The sequence below is a fragment of the Lycorma delicatula genome, chromosome 4 (assembly GCF_047948215.1).
Source record: "Lycorma delicatula isolate Av1 chromosome 4, ASM4794821v1, whole genome shotgun sequence".
NCBI lineage: Eukaryota > Metazoa > Arthropoda > Insecta > Hemiptera > Fulgoridae > Lycorma > Lycorma delicatula.
The window spans coordinates 150,927,489-150,947,865 of NC_134458.1; the positions used below are offsets into that span (position 1 = coordinate 150,927,489).

The 20,377-nt window shown below is 30.5% G+C and overlaps 1 protein-coding gene across 2 annotated transcripts in view; it reads left to right on the forward strand.

Annotated features, from left to right (window-relative positions):
- Positions 1–20,377, forward strand: part of Sarm (sterile alpha and armadillo motif) — a 297,807-nt gene that overhangs the window by 61,990 nt on the left and 215,440 nt on the right. The window contains exon 1 of one of the 2 annotated variants that reach the window (XM_075364378.1): positions 15,356–15,424. The exons of the other annotated variant lie outside the window; for it this stretch is intronic. Within the exon in view, the coding sequence (XP_075220493.1) occupies positions 15,371–15,424 (54 nt within the window). The 5' untranslated portion in view covers positions 15,356–15,370. Of the gene's footprint in view, positions 1–15,355; positions 15,425–20,377 lie in introns of those variants that run through there. 2 annotated transcript variants of the gene reach the window in all.

The following is a 20,377-nucleotide window of genomic DNA, read 5'->3' on the forward strand; positions in this document are numbered from 1 at the left end:
ACCCTTATCAGTTGGTGTCGTGTAGGAATAGAGCAGACCCAAAATATTTCACGTTTTTAATATTTTGTAAATTATTGAGTATTTTCAGGTAAACTTCCTCGACGTATCTAATGATCTATACTTATCAATGTATATAATGTGTTCGCACACTGTATCACGAAGGCTTCTCTATATATTAACATTCGTGCTGCAGGTTTTGGAACATTCTTGAACAACGTTTTTCTTTAATAGACGCTCTAATTGAGGTTACCTAGAGTTTAATTCTTCATAAATTTAATTTTTAGTAACTATGAATTCTGTTTGTAGGGATACTATTTTTTTGTTTATACTTCTTTCTAATTTTATCTTAGATTTTATTGTTCGAAATTTGTTGCCTTTTAATAAGCTTTAAGGGTATTTATAGTGTGTTATCTTTATCCAGTTTAATAAATAAATAAATTAGTACTTTATTCTGATATGTGCTTATTAATGCTTTATACAGATCACGTCTTTATGATTTAGATTATAAGATAAAAAATAGATGTAATTTAACTCTATATTAATTATTTAGATACAATCGTATGAAATAATGTTAAGGTAAATCATTCATGAAACATACAAAAATTACTACAAAATAATTAATAATTCAAAAGGCGCTATTGAATATAATGTCGTAAGACGGCGCTGTTAATTGAATTAATTAGAAATAATGTTATCTGTTAAATAACAATGCCAATCGCTTAATTTAAATATAATTAGATTTTTACTTAGAACGTGCATAGAGGTGAAAGTTTAAAAAGTAAAAATAAACCTGAAAGATTAATTATTTAATAATTAATAAAATTCACTTAATGAATTCATGAAATATTTTTAAATTGAACCATACGTATTGTGTTACATCCAGTAATTATTACTATTTAAAACATTAATTGGGTTTTTTTAATTTTGTTTGTTATTAAATCGTGCTTAAATTGCGAATGTTAATACTGCAAAAAAATATCCCGGATATTTGATACAACTTAAATGTTGTATCTTTGTTGTAATAAACTGATATAGATATTATCTCAATGAATTAGATATTTCATGGATTTTTTTCATTATCATTATTTAGATAACGTGTAATTCTTAGAATTAAAAAAAAATAAAAATTAATAAAAAAAGCTTGTTTCTATATAACTAGCTCAATTTCTTTATCGTACAGATGTTTTTTTTCTACGTTTATTTTGTTATTACGGTATAAATAAGTCTACTATTTTTAAAAAAATGGTTGTGGTATGTAACAGATTGTGTTGAAGTTATAAATATAGCTATCCATTATTTAAAACAGATCACCAATTATTATTATTATTTTTTTAAAAGATGTATTATAGTCTGTTATTATGAAAGATTGCAGTTACTCTAACGTTCGTTCCTAAACTCTTTTATAATACTGGTGACGGTTGTTCTTATATTCGTACGTAATTCATTCCAATAACATCCGGTTCTTTTTTTTATTTCTGATAACACTAAAGTATTAATAATGAAAAAAAAATTATGAAAGAAAGTGTGGAATAAAAAAATATATATATAAATAATAGTTTAAAATTCACAGTTTTTTTGTATATTCATTCAATAAGATGATTCAGTAAATGTTTTTATGAGATAATCTAATCACATATCCACTGCGAAGGCTTTTATACTAAAATGCATTTTAGTATAGGGAATGCATCAGCCATTACTCGTAAAAATTTAAAAAACCCAGTTCACGCAAGATGGGGATAGATCACAACAAGCTATCCACCCCAATCTACAATGAAGGCGGGAATGGATTCTTGGATTGTGGTATCCTGCCCCTTTCATTGTAATATTATCAGTGCGAACCGCAGACAGAAATACTGTAGAATTTATTAAATGAAAGCCTATTTTAGCCAAATGTAGAATATTTCAATAATACAAACAATGAAAATAACACAACGTGCATTTTGATTAGTAGGTCACTGTTTTCCCTATTCACCTATTCCGTATGTAGTTTAATAATTGTAACTCAAAATTGACTGGTTAAACAACCAGCTAGTGTAGTGGTTAGCATTCTGGCTTCTGGTTTAGATGGTTTATGTTCGATTACCGGTGGAATCTGGAATTTTATACCTATCATTTCATCCATCTCTTCCTCGTTAGAAAACGAATGTTGCAAATAAAAGTTCCCCAAAGTTGTCAATACTGAATATCCATCCATTAATATGTTTTTCGAATGCACATCCAAAGTTGTGATACTTAGACTAAAATAAAATCTAATATAGTCACCGTTATTTTATTTTACTAGTTATATATGGCCATTTTAGTTTTAAGACTGTCGTGTGAGTGGTGGATGCATAATACCTTAGGATCTACTGGCCTGTTCCAGTCTCTAATCTATTTAATTGTTAATGTACTAGTGTAAATTTAATTTTAATAATAAAATTGTTTCTATTTAATACTTCAGTGTTAATAAGAATTCAGAATACTAAGTCCTTTAATTTGGAAATGATGTATATTATGAGAGGGAAAAAGGGGAACTAATCTTATACGAATGGATGTTCCAAAGAATTCCAAAGCTTTACTGTATACACGTTTTAATAAACGAGACTTAAAAGAAGCTGAAACACGTCTAGGGCCTAATTCGTGACGTAAAGTGGTGATAATGATGGTGAATAATTGTTTCTAGGAACAGACCTCAAGTCTATGGCATTTAGACGACCCAGCGGGGAGATGGCTGTAGAAATACCACGTAACTAATTGCTAATTAACTATTAAGCGAATGCAATGTATGTAATACATATTCCCTACAGAAGGGGTTTTAATTTATTTTATATAAGGTGTATCACGGAGTTATCCCGAAACATTCATAATCTATTCTACTCGTAAAATTAATGGAAAAAGTTCATTGAAACATATGTTCTAAAATGCTTCGTTTGCGAGTTATAGCTAGTAAAAGATTTGCTTGGACCCATTTAACAAAATGATTGTATATCAAACATAAATAAGACTGTTTTTTACTACAATCTATTTATTGGTTTTCACCCAGATTTCCCAAAAACTACTGCAGATACGGTTCTGTGAACTATTTTATTTGATTTTTGAGGTCAAAAAAACCATAAGCAATGACTAGTTCTTTCCCGTAATTAACGTCCTAAAAATTTCAGTACGACCTCATTTCATCGGGATAACTGAAATCTGAGCGAAATCTTTCATTAGTCGTAATTCGCAAACGAAACATTTTAGAACGTATGTTTACATGAACTTTTTCCATGATTTTCACTATTACAATAGGTTATTAAAGTCCCGAGAGAACTTCCTGATACATACTGTACATACGAAGGTTATTTTTTTGAAGGTCCGTTCGGTCGCGAAATAAAAACCCGCACAAAAATCGTATAAACCTTTGCGCATATGTGTTGCGCAGCGTCTCTAGTATGGCCTTCAATCACGCCGCGTCACTTCGTTTAGTTCTGAACACGCAGCTAGAACGTAAACATGTCTACAACAATAGCATCTCCCGCCAAGTGTGAAGTGTGTGCGGTAATTCGATTTCTTCAGGCTGAGGGGTGTAATGCAGTTGAAATTCATTGACGAATAAGTAATGTGTGAAACTTCAATGAGTGACAGCAAAGTACGACAATGGTGCAGGACTTTAAAGCAGGACGTACAGATGTTCATGATGCAAGCGGTCAGGGAAGGAAGCGATTGTCAACTTTTTCATGTTTTCGTTGGGAAGTGTTTGATCACCCACCATACAGCCCCGGACTTGGCTCCATCCGATTTTCACCTCCTTGCTCACATAAAACGCTGGCTAGGAGGAGAACATTTTGGCACAGACATCGAGCTGCAGACCAGCGTAGAAACATGGCTGAAAACACAGGCGGCTCCGTTCTATGACGAGGGTACTGGAATATTGGTACCACGCTACGACAAATGTCTAAATCGGAGCGGCGACTATGTAGAGAAATAGCGTAACTATGTAAGTACTTGTTACAAATGAACAATTTTTTATTTTCACTGTGGTTTTAATTTCGTGACCGATCGGACCTTGAAAAAAAAGAACCCTCGTATAAATATATATATATATATATATGTGTGTGTATTCTACAGTTCGTGTTAATATTTCTTATGGCTATAACCCATGACAAGCATCTTAAAATATATACCTCACTGAGTAATGTTTCTTTGATTGGTGTTCATTAAACAATGATCCTTGTTTTAAGATTGAAGATATTACTTTAAGTTTAAATATAACTGCATTTCGGAAGATTTGGCACGTTGATAACGGGACGATACTCGGTAAAAAGAAGTGGAACCGCTTCGTTCTATCATAATTTCCCTAATAACTTTGGCTTAGAATTTGTTTTATTCTTTTGAATGGTTATACTGTTTTCGTATATGACTTATATTTGTCTTCAGAACCCTACAACCGTTTGGTTATGACAGACAAAATGAAGAACGTAGAAATATATAATTTACATTGCCTTTACGTAAAGCTCGTTATTAATTTATAAAAATAAATGAAGTGCCACCAAAATAACAAAGTTGTAAAGGTATCTCTTTTTTAGTTCGTGAAGGAGTTCCTTTTTCTTATAAATTTGCCCGAAATGGTACCTGATCTCAAATAGGCTGTTCTAATATAAATGCAGGTTTAATCAAACCTCTATTCGCATAATATTCATACGACACAAAATATAATATATATAATTTACGTCACACAGTATTCATTGTGTGATTTTCTGCTTTGATTAATTGAAAATGTTATAAATCTGATTATATTATTGGCTAGTAAATGTGTATACAAGATTCATTTATCAAAATAAATAAATTTCACTTTTTCATCATCACTTGTTTGTCTGGTTTAATAAATGTAGTCATTGTTTTCTTTTCATGGATTATCTTTTAATCTTAAAATAAATCGTTTATTGTTACATCCTACGTGTGCTGAATATTTTTAAAATTTTGTCTTCTGTGATAATTTTTTTGCTATCATTTATTTGCTTTTTATTTTATTACGCAGTTTGCTAATTTTAGATGTCATTAGATGCAACATCAATTTTCGTTTTTATATTTTTTTTAATTCATTTTGTAGTCTACTTTAAATAACAAAGCATAAAACGTACATCGAATGACTGTCTGCAAACTAATTAGCCCAAGTACATTGACATAGAAATCTTTTCTATATACGTAAGAAGTATCGATTTTTAACAGTTTTTATATCCTTTTTATGTTAATAATGGATGAAGTTGAGTATTTTTATCTTACATAAATCTCTTTTCCTGATTATTTTAATATATATATATAAAACAAATAAAAGGTAAACCGCCTAAGATTCTCTTCACATGACTTTTTAGTGTCTGAAGAAAAACCAATTTATTGCAGTATTTATTTAAGGCAATCTAAAATAAAATTAGGCTGATTAAAAAGAATATGCGTTTACATTCTTGATAAAGGTAAATTGTATCTCCAGAGGGATTGTGCGAATAATGGATGTCCAGAACTTGGAGGAAAGTTTATTATTTTTTCAGATGGGGTAGTTTGATTTCGAGGTCCCTTTATTGGCCTTTTTTTTCTTATACCTGATCGTTTACTTCCTGGTGCCTTTTTTTCATTTTTTCTAGTTTCCTATAAGATGCATGCTAAGAATTTGGAGACCTCTTTGGTATTTCTCCGTGATATTTTTTTTTATGAGGGAGTAGGTTTGCTTATAGATTTTCGACTTTACACAAAGCTCAGTATATATAATTTAAGAGCCAGTCTCATAATCCTTTCTAAAAACAATACAGGAGATTAAGTATGGCTCACTTTCTCCGGATTTGTTTTTCATTTTCTCGACGTTATGAGATTCAGCCCAAACTAAACCCATGAAGTTCATGTTATTTATTTTACCTATGTGTTGCATTTATTTGTTTTTATATCACAGAAACAGTTTAACTTTATGTAATTAAATCTGGTGTAGCGTCTTGAGTTTTAAGGAATGGGTAACTTTTTTTTAACCGGTTGAAAGTGGAGTAGATACCAAGATAATATTAATACTTAAAGGAAGTTACACTTTATACAAATTTTACCCGTGAGTGCTATTTTGTATAAAATACATCGTTGAAAAAAAATTAATAATAAAAGCATTCTCAACAGTAGAAATAATTTTTTTAAATATTTTTCAAGTTTTTCGAGTTGGTGCTATAGAGCAGATTTTTTTAAAATTATTTATATTTAAATAGGTTTTGTTTGAGTAGGAATAATTTACAACCCTTCTTACAGAGGTAGAAGTAATATATTTCCTCCGCCACTGTGATGAAAAAATGCTACAAAAAGTAAAAATAAAAATACGAGTATATCATAAAATTTTCTAAACTTTTTTCTCTTTTAACATATCGATTTGAAACTGTTTTTATTGTTTTTCTTCAGATGAAATAATATTTTGAATACATATTTTTTTTTTTTTTTTTTTTTTTAGTAGTAGTCATAATAATTTTTTCATCAGTTAAAATAGGTGTGAAAATTTTGTTATAATTAGGGCTATCCTTCGGGTGCAAGAGGTTGATAGTTTGAGACCTGACCGATGGCTTCTCATTAATGTCGTCGTTGGGTTCCAATTAACAATACATCCTAACCTGGTGATTCATAAATATAATTAGGATCAGGAATCCTCATCACGTGACCGGATACAGCTATCTTTGATCCCTGAATCAAGAAATGTATCCTACATTTCTGGAATATCATACGAATTAATCTATTTTAAAAAAATTCTTTTTTTTGTGAGGATACGAAAATGGAAATTTGTATAAGTTTGTATAATACCATGGACTGGGATTCGAACCCGTGACCTCCGGATGAAAGGCCGAGACGCTACCACTCCGCTACGTAAATCGGAATTGAATATTTTTTTCTTTTATATGTATGATTACCCTAGAATATGATATTTTTTTAAGAAAATTCGTTTAAAAATAACTTGTTAATAAGAAAATAAGTAAAATCGTAATATTAAACTTTTTTGCCAACTTTTTTTTTAATTTTATTTAAAAATTAAATACAATAGAATGAATAAAAAGTAAGAGAAATGAAAGGTAAACTAGGTCAAGCGTGCTTAATCAACTTTCTTGCAAAAAAGATGTCTGTTGTTTCATACTTGGATAAATGAAAAAAAAAAATGTTTATCTATATAAAATTAGTATTTTGTAGTAACTTAGGAAAAACAGAAGAAATAAAAATGGTACTACAGAAGAGCATTCAAATTAACTGGGCTGAAGAATTAAAAATTCAACAATTGTTTCCTAATTAATAGTTTCCCCTGGAATTTTTTACTAAAATTCATCTACGTTTTACAGATAACGAAAAGCTGCCCCTGCAAAATGCGATAAGAAGCCTCATATGAAATTTTAAAAAAAATTTCGACCTTGGCGGAGTGTAAAAATGAGCCTGACTTATAGAGTCAAAGCTGGGATGGTAACTTGGCGGAGTAGTAACGTCTCTCAGGCTGTTATCCTGAAGGTTCCGGGTTGGAATTCCGGTCAGGCTTGACATTTATCATACGCTAAAAAATTATCATTCCATATTCCCTCGTCTAACCATTGAGATTTTATGGTGAGATAATCATAAAAAAAGAGACGGCCCACTGCCAAATATTTCAAGTTAAGAAATGGCACCCACTGCAAGATTTCAGTCATATTAATTGGTTCATCTTATTAATTAGTTCATTATTAAGTTTAATTAAAACAGGTCTTTTTTGTGTATAATTAAAAAAAAAAAAAAAAAAACAGTAGAAATGGTAGATGTATGAATATTTATTGTCAAAGAATTGAAATCATGGATACAAATTAAATTAAACAAAATCTTGGAAACCACTGATCTCTAACTGGTTTAGGAGATCCTATGCCGTAAATACAATTAGAGATAGGGAATCTTGGAGAGCTGCATCAAACCAGTCAAATGACTGAAGACAAAAAAAAAATACAAGTAAGTGTTCAAACTGAAGCATACTCCAGCGCTGCAGAATGAAATGCTGGGAACTAAATAAAACCATTGTATGCTTGCGCGACTATAATCGTGATGGTAGGGCAGTGTTTTATCCCTACTCCTACACTTACCTCTGCGCATGTGCCGTTTCGTTTTAATTTAGTTCTACCGGTTCTATCACTCATTTAGTGGCGCTAGTTTAAGCTTCAAATTTGACCAATTCCAGTATTTGACCAATATAAAACAATTTTTAAGGTGTCCATTGAAATTATTTTTATTAGTTAATATATGGATATAGAAAATTACTTTAGGATTATTATTTTTTGAATTTATATTATTTAAAAAATAATATTTATTGCCTATTTCCGTGGCGAAACTTCTTGCCTTTTCATCCGGAGGTCCCAGGTTAGAATCCCGGTCAGGCATGGTATATTTCACGTAAAATTCATATTTTTACATACAAGCTTTTTTGTAAGCTTATATGTGGTGAATTAATTCATTATTAAAAAAAAAATCTTCAACAGGTTTTGTAAAAGTAAATCTTTTCATTTAATTTTAAATAGCCATTTAATTTATATATCAGAATATAAATTTTAAATATATATTAATTTGAATAAGTTGTTGGAAAGAATTGATGAAAAATGAATTTTATGGTAAAATTTTGTATGTTTTTTGCACTGGTGTCCGTTGTGTGAAGATTAAAATTATCAAAACTTGGTGCAACAGTTTTTGAAGTTCTAGGATTAACATATATGTTTATATTAAATGGTTGGTGCAGAATAGAAAACAGTGGTGAAATCCATTGACAAATTCAAATACTCATATTCAATACCAACGAGAATTGAAAGTAATTCCAGTATCTGTTAAGTAAACCCATCGGGTTGGTCTAGTGGTTAACGCGTCTTCCCAAATCAGCTGATTTGGAAAGTTGAGAGTTACAGCGTTCAAATCCTAGTAAAGCCAGTTATTTTTACACGGATTTGAATACTAGATCGTGGATACCGATCTTCTTTGGTGGTTGGGTTTCAATTAACCACACATGTCAGGAATGGTTGAACTGAGAATGTACAAGACTACACTTCATTTACACTCATACATATCCTTATTCATCCTCTAAAGTAATACCTGAACGGTAGTTACCGGAGGCTAAAGAGGAAAGAGAGAGAGAGAGAGAGAGAGAGAGAGAGTATCTGTTAAGTAAGGTGTTTATAACAAATAGAACAAACAGGTGTAAAAATTCCTTTATAAAAATTATTAAATAAAATAAAAAAGTACCCTTTTTTGATTTACAGTTTTAATAATAGTTATTCAACCAAGTAAAGGTTATGTTTACATTACCCTCCAACAGAGTGAACTAGTGGTATGTTGGTGAAGGTAGGGTTGTATTAATTTACGAGTAAGAAGAGTGTATGGTAAGTGTGCCAAGAAGTTTCATGACGAGGTTCACCTGTCAAAACCAATGATTAGCGGGTGTATGGATGAATCATGCACGAGTTCCGCGAACAGATCGTGATGACGTCAGTAAACTAAAGGATTTTGGCGCGAGAGCCAACTAAAGTAGCCAAATCTGATTAATTCAGTACTAGGAACTAACGTGAATACACCATCTCCTTTTTTATTGTTTTTATTGTTATTATTATAAAACTACATCCAATAAAAATAAAATACGGTACTTTTGTGTCCTGTTCTTGAAACACGACTGTCTGTTGAGGAAATGTGACGTATACTAACATAATATTGTATCGTATTATAATGTGAGTAAGATATTTTCAAGGAAACGTATTCTAGATTTCTTTGAAATAATTTCTTTTGGTCTATTGAATGAAAATTACGCATTGATTTTTATTGATATATAGAAGGTCTAATTTCTTAAAACTTTTTTTGTCATCATGATACAAGAGTTTATACGTATAAATAAATGTGATTTATAAATACAACGAAGTTTATATTAAGCGGTCACCCTTGGTTTTCTATAAAAAGTAATCCTTCGCAAGATGAAAAAAAAATATATATATAAAAAATAAAATAAAACGATTTTGCATTCCAGCATCGTATAATATTTAATCTAAGGATATTTATTTTCAGATGATCACTTTTCATAAAAAGAAGAACCAAAATTCAGCTTTAATCTTATTTATTTTACGCTGAACATTCGCCAGACAATCCCATTTATTTAATCGCAAAAGTAAACACAAATATTAAATCAATTTAAAATTTATCATTCCTTAACTGAATTTAAAGCTGGATCTTTCAGTCTTGATGTAAGAACAGCTATAAATACCAAAATATTAAACTAATTCTTTTCCTTATTAGGCACAGTTGATTTTATTTAACCTAGACTATATAAATTTATTATTTATTTAATATGATGAATTAAAAGTTACGACTTAAGTTCATTACAAAAAAAAAAAAAAAAAAAAAACTACTTTTATTCAATTATTTTCAATTTATTTCATTCTGATATTGTTGGAAAATAAACAGGATTGTTCCCGCTAGATAAGAAAGTTCAGCGGTACAGTACGAAGCGCTCACGCTTGTTAACAAAGTTATAGGTATGTTTAGTCGGTACCTTGGCCAAGATTCTAATATAACAACCTTATTTCCATCTTAACTTCAAGGAATAGCATTGCCAAGTTTCATTAAATTCGTTCTGAAATTGTTGTTGGTTTAATACATGAAAAGGAAATGTTAAGACCTTCACTTTATCGAATATCTATATATATTCAGAAAAAGAGAGAGACAGAGGGAGAGTTTCTTGTTAAAAAATTGAAAGAAAGGAGATAACAAAGAGTGAAATAAAATTAGGGAGAGAAAATATTGCATCGAAATAAATAGACCATTAATCCTTTACAGAAATTACTTTTTTAAGCGTTATATTTTTTTTCATATCCACACTGCGAAATCTTTTTCTTTCATTCTGTCATTATTTGTATTTATTCTTCAGTTTTCTGAGTCTGTTGTTGATCAACCACATACTTAACCGAATTAGTTTATTCTCTTTTCTCTCTATTATAACACATTATCTTTAAACAAGTTGTTTTGATATCTGGAATACCAGACCGTCTGGAAAACTCATACTGAATGTTCGCAATGGATTGATCAGTTCATATGCAGTTTCCAGGTGCATAGTTTTTATTAGACTCTTAGCTTATAGACAGCTACGTTCTTTGCTTATGTAACAAGTTTAGTTCTTTTAATATTAATAATACCTTTCCCTGTGGCTTATCACGTCCATAGAATTTCATACTAAATGAGAACTCGATAACTGAATGATAGCTGGGAGACATGTAATTCAGCAGCACGTGCCGATACGGACTACAACCCCACCTTGCAATTAGCTTTAGCTATATCCAGGAAAAGTGAGAAAGAATCAGTTGTAAATACACCGGCCTTGGATCCTTGGACCGCAAGCCCCATAGCAGACCACAAAGTCACCGAGATAGTGGAGCTAACCAGAAGGTTGCCCCAAGGAAATTACCTAGAGTTGTTCTTAGCAGCGTGAAAGCAATGAAAAACTCCCGGTGGACAACCCTTCTCTCCCGGAATCAACCACATTCCTGGGCTTGCACTAAGGCGTTTAGTCCCAACGTGAGAGTTGTCTGAACAGAAACATTGCCTGCCAAGGAAATTCAGGAAAATCAAATTGTACAAGTTGAAGGACACTCACTGGCGGCCAGAGTATCACCATCCAAACTCATACACCAAAACATTAAACGACCACCATCCGGGAAGTATTGAGAATATAATGATGGGTCTCAAACTTTCAATTCTGGCCAAGTTAACGTTAACCATCTGCGCCTCGCCGATATATGGAGGAGTTGGTATTGTCAGAACCAGTCGTCTATCAAATCTACTCTAGCCTCCTTAAAAAACCCCATCTTTCCTTGTTATAGTTAAATTGACCTTGACTTAGAACTGAAAGTAAACTGGAATGGTTAGTACTTTATTTATTTATTTATTTTTTTACAAGGGTCTTACACCTACGGGAAAACCCAACGTAAAATTTTAATTGCAAGAACGAGTTTAGGAAATTTATGATGAATGAAGTGTATATATTTGTTAAATATATTGTCTAGTGTGATCCAATTAGTAGTTAATAAAACTCATCCTAAAATAGCAAGCTTAAGATAGATTTTTCAGATTATGAAATAAAATTTTAAAAAAGTCCATAGATTCATCATCAGTTATAAAGTACTGTATCAAGTACTGCATTATAAGTTGTATTCGAAAAGTAATAGTCGTCAACTGAATTAACCAATATTCAATGAATACTTAATTCAGTTGATGATGATGATTATAAGTTTTTACATACAACGACATTAATGCATTTTATAGCATAGTATTTTATTTATCATATAACTGATGATGAATTCATGGACTTGAAAAGCTTTGAAGCCAAATTGGTGAACTTACATTAATCTTACTATTTTGATGTGTTCATAGATGAGTTTCAAACATTTAAATTTTTTTTAAAGCGATTATTAAAAACTTCTCTAAGTTTATTGTTTGGTTATTTATTTTTTTAATAAAAAGTTTATTGTATTTTAATATTCAGTCACCATAAGATAGAGCTGATCTCCGTGGCGGAGTGGTAGCATCTCAGCCTTTCATCATGCTATGCCTCCGGATTCGAATCTCGGTCAGGCATACCATTTTTTCATACGCTACAGATTTCTATCGGGCTAATGGCCATAGCAGTTGATGCCCATAAAACTAAAAAAAAAAAAAACCTTAAGATATAAATATAGATAATTAATTACACTAAATAATTATTATGGGTATTAATCCCATAATAATTAATAGGATATTATTTATTGTGAGAAAATATCATGATCGGATATTAATCATGATTGTTGAATCCAATTATCCAATTTCTAAAAAGAAAATGGCTGTTTAAAAAGTATGAATTTATTACGTCTAATTTGTTATAATTTATTACGTCTAATTTTACGTATAATTTGAACCCCCATTTTCGTAGTTTGTGTAATTAATTTTTCTTTTAAATGAATTTCTTAACAAGTTCACGGTACTTATTAGGAACCCCCGTGTAAAATTTCAGTTTTTTTTTGTGTGGAAATATTTTGATAATTTAGCAAGTGATAGATAATTCTACATAGGAACAATATACTTTGGTCTGTGTAAGATGACTATTATAAATTAACCTCCAGTCGAGCGTTACAAACAAGCCGGTTACCATAGTAACAAAGCGCAAGCGACATCAACTAAGTTTAAATATCACACGTATAGCCCAGTATCCATTTCTTTCTGTACCAAAAAAAATTTTGAGTACTACTTGGTGAAATATAGAGGCGATTGTTGCGTCTCCTGTCAGTTGCGAGGTACGCAAAACGTCATTCGTTTTTTTGCAAGCATAAGGAACATTTGCAGCCGAGATCCACTGTCGGATACGATGTGTAGATTAGAGTAATAATGTAATTAGTGTTGGTTGTATAAGAGAATGTTGCAGGAAATTCAGAGAAGGGCGAACTAATGTACACGGCGAGGAAGGAATAAGGCGACATTCCACCGCGATTGATGAAATCTTTATATAAACTGAACATGCTGTTCGTGATGGCCGACGATTCAGTTATTGAACTTAATGAAACTTTTTCCTCAAATTTCAAGTTCCATTCCTTGCAGAATTGTTTAAAACAGATTGGGTTCCCGTAAATATTGTAGAGCATGGGTACCGAAACGACACAAAACCAAAAGAATGTGAACGCCATTGACGTTTTTCAGCAATACCAGACAGAATAAAAGAAGTGTATTTCTTGAAAATATCGTAACTGGGATGAAACCTAGATTCGGTTCATCGATATTGAGGCAAAGAACATTCCAAACAGTGGATGTACACACACATTCCCCGAACAAGCCTAACTATTTCAAACAAACCGATTCGAACAAAGATTAAGGCTACCACTTTTGGGACTGTATAAAATTTTATTGGCAGAAATTATGAAGCCGACAAAAACCGCAGACGTTTATTGTGAAACGTTGACAATTCTTAGAAGAGCGATATAGAATAACGTCGATGGATGTTAACGAATGGAATCGTTTGGTGTTTTTGCATAATAATGCATGGTTTCTCTGGCGGAAGAACTATGGGTGTAACAAGTTTAAGGGCAGACTTTTTGCCGTATCCCTTACATCCCAGATTTGGCACCGCCTAATTTTCATCTGTTCACAAAATTGAAGAATTGGCTAGTTACTCGACACTTCAAAAGCAATAGCCAACTCGATGGCCATCATGTATGAATACTTTGATGGTGCCGTTCTTTGGGGAGGGAATAGATTTCACAATAAAAAATCTTGATTTTGAACTAAGGACTACGTCGATAAGTAATATAAGTATGTACGTAGGTTTTTTTTTGTTATTACTTGACCGGATTAGTCCTCACATGTACACACAGGTTTTTTGTCTTGTTCGTTTCTCTCTTTACTTCCAAATAAACAACTGATCAAAAATAGCTTTGTTTTTAATACTGTACCTCAATAGTAATTAATTAATTATTCATATCTTCTGCATACATTAAAGAGATATCTTTATTATTCATTTGATTTTATGATCCTTTAACGGTTATTAATCATATCGCATCTGTTGAATTTGTTTACAAAATGTCTTATCAGTAATATCTATTTAAAATTATTGCCGCCATAAACTAGTGATTTAATAGGATTTCTGTTAATTATAATTTAATAATTAATATTGTCTTGAAATTGTTAATTTTGTTTTGCAAATGATTGGCGATAAGTATTGGCAATAAAAAGGTGTTTATGATCTCAGTGTTTTGTTTGTCTGGAACATAACAAACTGAATCCTTTTTATTCGCATGAAGCGGTGTCATCATCCTTCTAATTGTTTACTATAATCCATAACAATTAAAGTTAATATTTAAATTTAAAATCAGTCGAAAAACATCTCTGTAACATTAAAAGAAAAAACTTGAGTACGTTTGACGTATGCGATGTATATATACAGACTCACGCTATATACAACAAACTATTAGCATAGCGTTGCCGTCGTCTGTATTGCCCGGCTAGAAATAGCGAAGCTGAATCAAGTTAACATTTCTTATTGGTCTACTAACCGGCATTTTAACCAATCACAAATCTCCTTTCATTTCTCTGTATGTATATTAAAAAAAGAACATACTGCCGCGCGCGCGACCTTCTATCACTGTTTTGTGGTGAACTACACGCTCGGTTCAGTTTGCAACGTGTTTCACTGACGGAAGAGAGTTGTGTTTATTGTGGTGTTTATTATTGTTGTGTGTTAAGGTTTTGTTGCATTCTTTTTTAAACAACTTGTAGGTTTTTCTTACTGTCTTTAAGTATTTTTTAATCTGCAGTGTTTCTTCCCCGATTCGTTTTTAAAAAAAAATATATATTAATATAATTAAAAAAATATATATATACATATATATAATATTTTATCGTTATGCCTTCACAACCAGTTACTCCACGACCTAGAGGAATGTTTTCTAGAAAAAAGGTATTTTATTTATTAATCTATACGTGCATTTTAATTTAATTTTATTTCGTTTATTCATATATATATTTTTTTTTTATGTGAATACTCTGTCGTGTCATGAGGGTGATAAATGATATAGAGTTAAAAGATTGTTTTAATTTTTTTGTTTATCTTATTCTTTACATTATAAAAAAAAAAGGTTGAACCAATCTTTAACAAACTTTGGTTGGGCTTAATTTTGATTAAACTCTTAAGTTGTACTACTATAATTGTGTAAACTAGTATTTTTTTTAACACTATTTTATTAAATTATTTTTCGTGAAATACGTATTTTCACAGTTTCTTGTAGATGGTTTTTATTAAAATATTATTAATCTACATTAATATATATTAAATAACAATTTACATACCTCAAATTTTATTATTATCTTATATTAAAGAAAAGGGTTAATTTTAATTTTATTTAACAAATTACAGTAATGTATTAGGCGTATGGTAAAAGTTATTAAAATGTTTTAAAACAGGGTCAGAAGTCTCTATGGAATGATGATAACGTGTGGTTTGTATTTACTATCTCTGTTTACGTTGGAATGTTTAATGTTTCCTGAAAATATTTTAAATAATCCAGACAAACATTTGATCAATGCAGTTTAAAGCTGTTAAAACACGCATAATTAAGAATGAATTATTACATTGTTAACGTTATATGTACTTTTTATTACATGTAAATACAAATTTAAATTCACGGAAATATATTAGCTTTGTTTACATACAAAATCTATTAGTTTTTTAAATGAAAAAAATTAAAGTAAAAATTATATCAAAAAAATGGAAAAAAAACTTGTTTACCCATTCCAAAACAACACAAGGAAAAATAATATATATATATTTTAATTTTGGTATAACTATTATTATTATTATTCCTAGGTGTACGTTGCAATCTATTCAACTAGTGAATAATAAGCAACCCTCTCTCACGGGCCAATGGGATGAGGAGGATATTTATGACATGTAAAAGAAGTGTAGTCTTGTACAGACCCAGACCGATCATTCCTGAGATGAATTGAACTCCAACCACCAAAGTACACCAGTATCCGCTGTCTAGTATTGGAATCCGTATAACTCTTTCTAGAATTTGAATCTCAGAAACTTAGACGTTGAAAGCAGCTGTTAAACAACTGATTTGTGACGACGAGTTTACCATTACACCAGTTCGGTGGGTTTTAGTATAATTAAAGTTTTCTTTTTGGGGGGAAGGAGGTAATGACAGTAAGTACATCTGTTATCGTATGCGAAAACTCTAATTTTGAAAAATTTTAGTAAATTTTCTTTTGGATAATTTTTTTTTTTTTTAAAGAACTACCGTTATAAAATTTTGTTAAAAACTAATGTACCAAAGTTATGATTATACTTTACTTCTACTTAGATAAACATTAGTCAAAAGCCACATACTATATAGTAAACGTAAGAAAATATATTATTTAAAAATAATAATAAAGATTCAACTTTAAAAATATAGACAATCAATTACCATAGCACTTTCGGTTGTTAATCATCTTCAGGTACATCGTTCTAATACAAGACATTAAAATATATTTTAACAAGAAACATTATCGATTTAAAAATTTTATCAGATATCAAAAAACGTTAATACATCTGTATCAGTTGTAAGTTAGATTTGATATTATTTAATTATACTAGTTTTAAATACCATGTCAGTTTTTACTTGTTTTATACTATATGTATAAATATAAATATTTATTTATATCTTCCTATATTAGAGAATATCTCTGAAGAAAATTAAGATTCTAAAGTATTACGATTATTTATTTTTTTTAATGATAAATAAGTCGTGAGCTACACTGAATGGAAATGAGCGAGAGCACCAGTTTTATCTGATCTGCGCTGTGTCCCGTCCTCGTCAAACCGCTTGCCAGTGACGCAAATTCAAAGTTATATCTGCGAGTTGATCATGTAAGTTCTAAAATGTCACCGCGTTTACGTCTCTGAGACTAATAGTTAAGTTATTAAGGCAGGACGATATAGACCTTTTTCGTTACGCTACAAATTTCTGTTCTGGTATCCGTATGTTTCGGTGTGATTTTAAAGACGTTTCACGTCAAAATCGATGGGGTGTTGGTGCTCGTACTTTAAAAAAGGTCAATCTATATATTCATCTATTTCAAAACATGCCGTCTCTTTCTTTTCATCTCGTTTTATTCTTGCCAAATGTTCAGTGGATTATTCTTGAGATCAGCAGTTATTACACATTCTCTTTCACTATCCAAGTTTCTGTTTTCTGTTTTCTAGTACAGCTAAAGAAAAGTTTAACTGTTAACTAAATTAATATCTGCCATTATCGTCAGTTCTGTTTTGATCTTTTGGATTACAAATCGGCTATAATATATTTTGCAAGATCAGATATTAGTTAATTTGGTTTAAAATTTGTTTTATGAAATTATAACATTAAAATAAGTAAATCGAAATTTATAAATGTTTTGTAATCTTTTTTAAAGACAATTTCGTCCTGTTGTGGAATTGTTGTAAGTAATTTTTATTGCCATCTGTTATTAACCGAGAAAAATACGGTGATATTTGTAAAATGTATTAAATCTACAAATAAACTCTCCTTGTAACTGTCAGTTTATTTCTATATGGAAGTACTCGTAATATAATTAAGAGTTTGACCTTGATTTTAAATGTGCATATAATTTGTAATTCATGGTCCTTTAACGCCAATTGAATACAAAATTAGTTGTTTTCAGGTGTTGGGATAAAATATCAAGTATTAGATTAATTAGGGTTAATGTTTATTCAAATACAAGTCTATATTTGAGAAAAAGTCTGAAAGGGAGAGGATGTAGAAGAGAAAGGAACGCGCACAAACACACACACGCACGCACGCTTGCTTGATAGTGGTTAATATTGTTTCTTTATTCTTTTTATTTACAGTTAACTCCCGATTATTCGCGATTATAACCTGGAAGAGATTCGCGGATAAACCAAAATCATAGCAAAATCACGGTTGATCCAAAATTAATAATTAGTAAAGTAATAAGTGTTAAAATTACCTAATACTGTATTGCAGTACATTATTACGTACCTGGTAAAAGTAATATCCAGAAGTTTATTTAAAATACGTAATAACGTAACAAATTTTTACAATCACTAATACTGAACATAAATAGATTCTACATACAGTAGTGTGTGTACTAAGTAATAAACACTTATTAAATCTACAGTTACTAACGAGAAAAAATATATAAATATTAAAAAAATTAATGAATTGCATTTTACTCTTTTAGATTTTTTCTTAAATAAGACGCGATTGATTGTTGTTTTAGTGTCTGAAAATGCTTTCTTCTAATTGAAATTCGTAGTTTGCGAAGCATATAGCATCGCATAGTGAACTATCGTCTATCCTATCCACAATGAACTATACAGCGTTATCATATACAAAACAAGCACACATTCAAGTCGGAAATGAATGGAGTAAAACCATCACAGAACGATGAATTCTTTAAATCTTTAGCTTCTTTATAAGTTTTTAAAACGTTATTTTTTTGTCGAGAGGCATCGTGGTTAAGCTGCAATGCGGTTAAACCGCTCCCTAATAATCGAGAGTTGACAATAAATCAGTTTGTTATTACATTTTTAAAATATTTGTTTGATAGTTTTCTATTAATGTTTGTGTTACTGCAATTGCAAAATGGTTGTTTCCACATATTAAATATCACTTTATATAAGTATAGATAAAGGATGTTGCCCAACTTTCATTCCCATTTGTCTAGAGGTTAAAATTTATATTCTCACTCACTGATAAAATTTGAAATTGGCTTTATTTTTCTAACATTTTATTTAAGGAAAAATGTTAAAATAGATGAGTTAAAAAAATTAAAAGTTCTACTAAATGTCGAGATTTTAGGCTATATAAAAATTACTGAATGCTAAAAATATTTATACCTTATTTGAGGTATAAATACCCAGGCACTAAGACTTTTCCCTCCTCTTGGTGACGATTCATGTTATTAAAAAAAAAAATGTTCTTAATCGAAACTTAATTTTTAGGTTATGTTTCATTTTTTTTTTAATTATGTAGTATTTTAAGACAACAATACTAAACTTTTAATCATATCTTCCTCCATTCAGCATTAAATTAATAATTCCGTATTAATTATAACCACCATTCCAATTTCTATCGCATCATACGTCAATATATCCATCCCCCCTTGGTGCTTTTTTTTTTAAAGTTGTTACAACCTTTATTTTACAACCTCGCTAAATCTTTTAACTTTAGGGAAAACCGTTGCTAAGATAGTAGATTAGATAACAGTCAGCATGCGTACGTACATTATTTTTTAATTTTGTTTATACAATATTTTTGTTAGTTTTTTTTTTTATAAATAGGAATATAAACACTTTCAGAAATGCAAAATACCTGTATAATTTATTCTTTTATTGATAGTATTACTTTACTAGTATTATTCCAGTTAACATCCGGGTGATAAAACCCTTCTAACTAACTAACTAACACGTGGATGAGTTCTCAGAAATCTAAGGAGATGCTTTTATTTATCAGTCGGGGCAATTTAGAATTTAAAATTCGGCCCTACTGCATCATACAGCAGTTATAACAACTGGTGTTGTCATCTAACTTTTATTAATTAATAATTTTATTACGCCATAACCGAATTGTTGTTGGCAATCTAATGTAGGATATATTTATATATAAATTTAAGGAGAGATTTGGCTTTTTCCGCATAATACTTCAGACGCCTTCTTCTACAGCCATCAGAAAGAAATTATTCGACATGGTGATCCGGCCTACAGGAGTTTTCTATGATACAATAGTACCAAAGATGGTATATATTCCAAAGATGATATTCTGCATGGAGGATGTAACAAATTTATATCTGGATCCATAGAACCGATTATGGTGAAGAAAGGATAAAGGAAAGAAACGGATGACGAGAA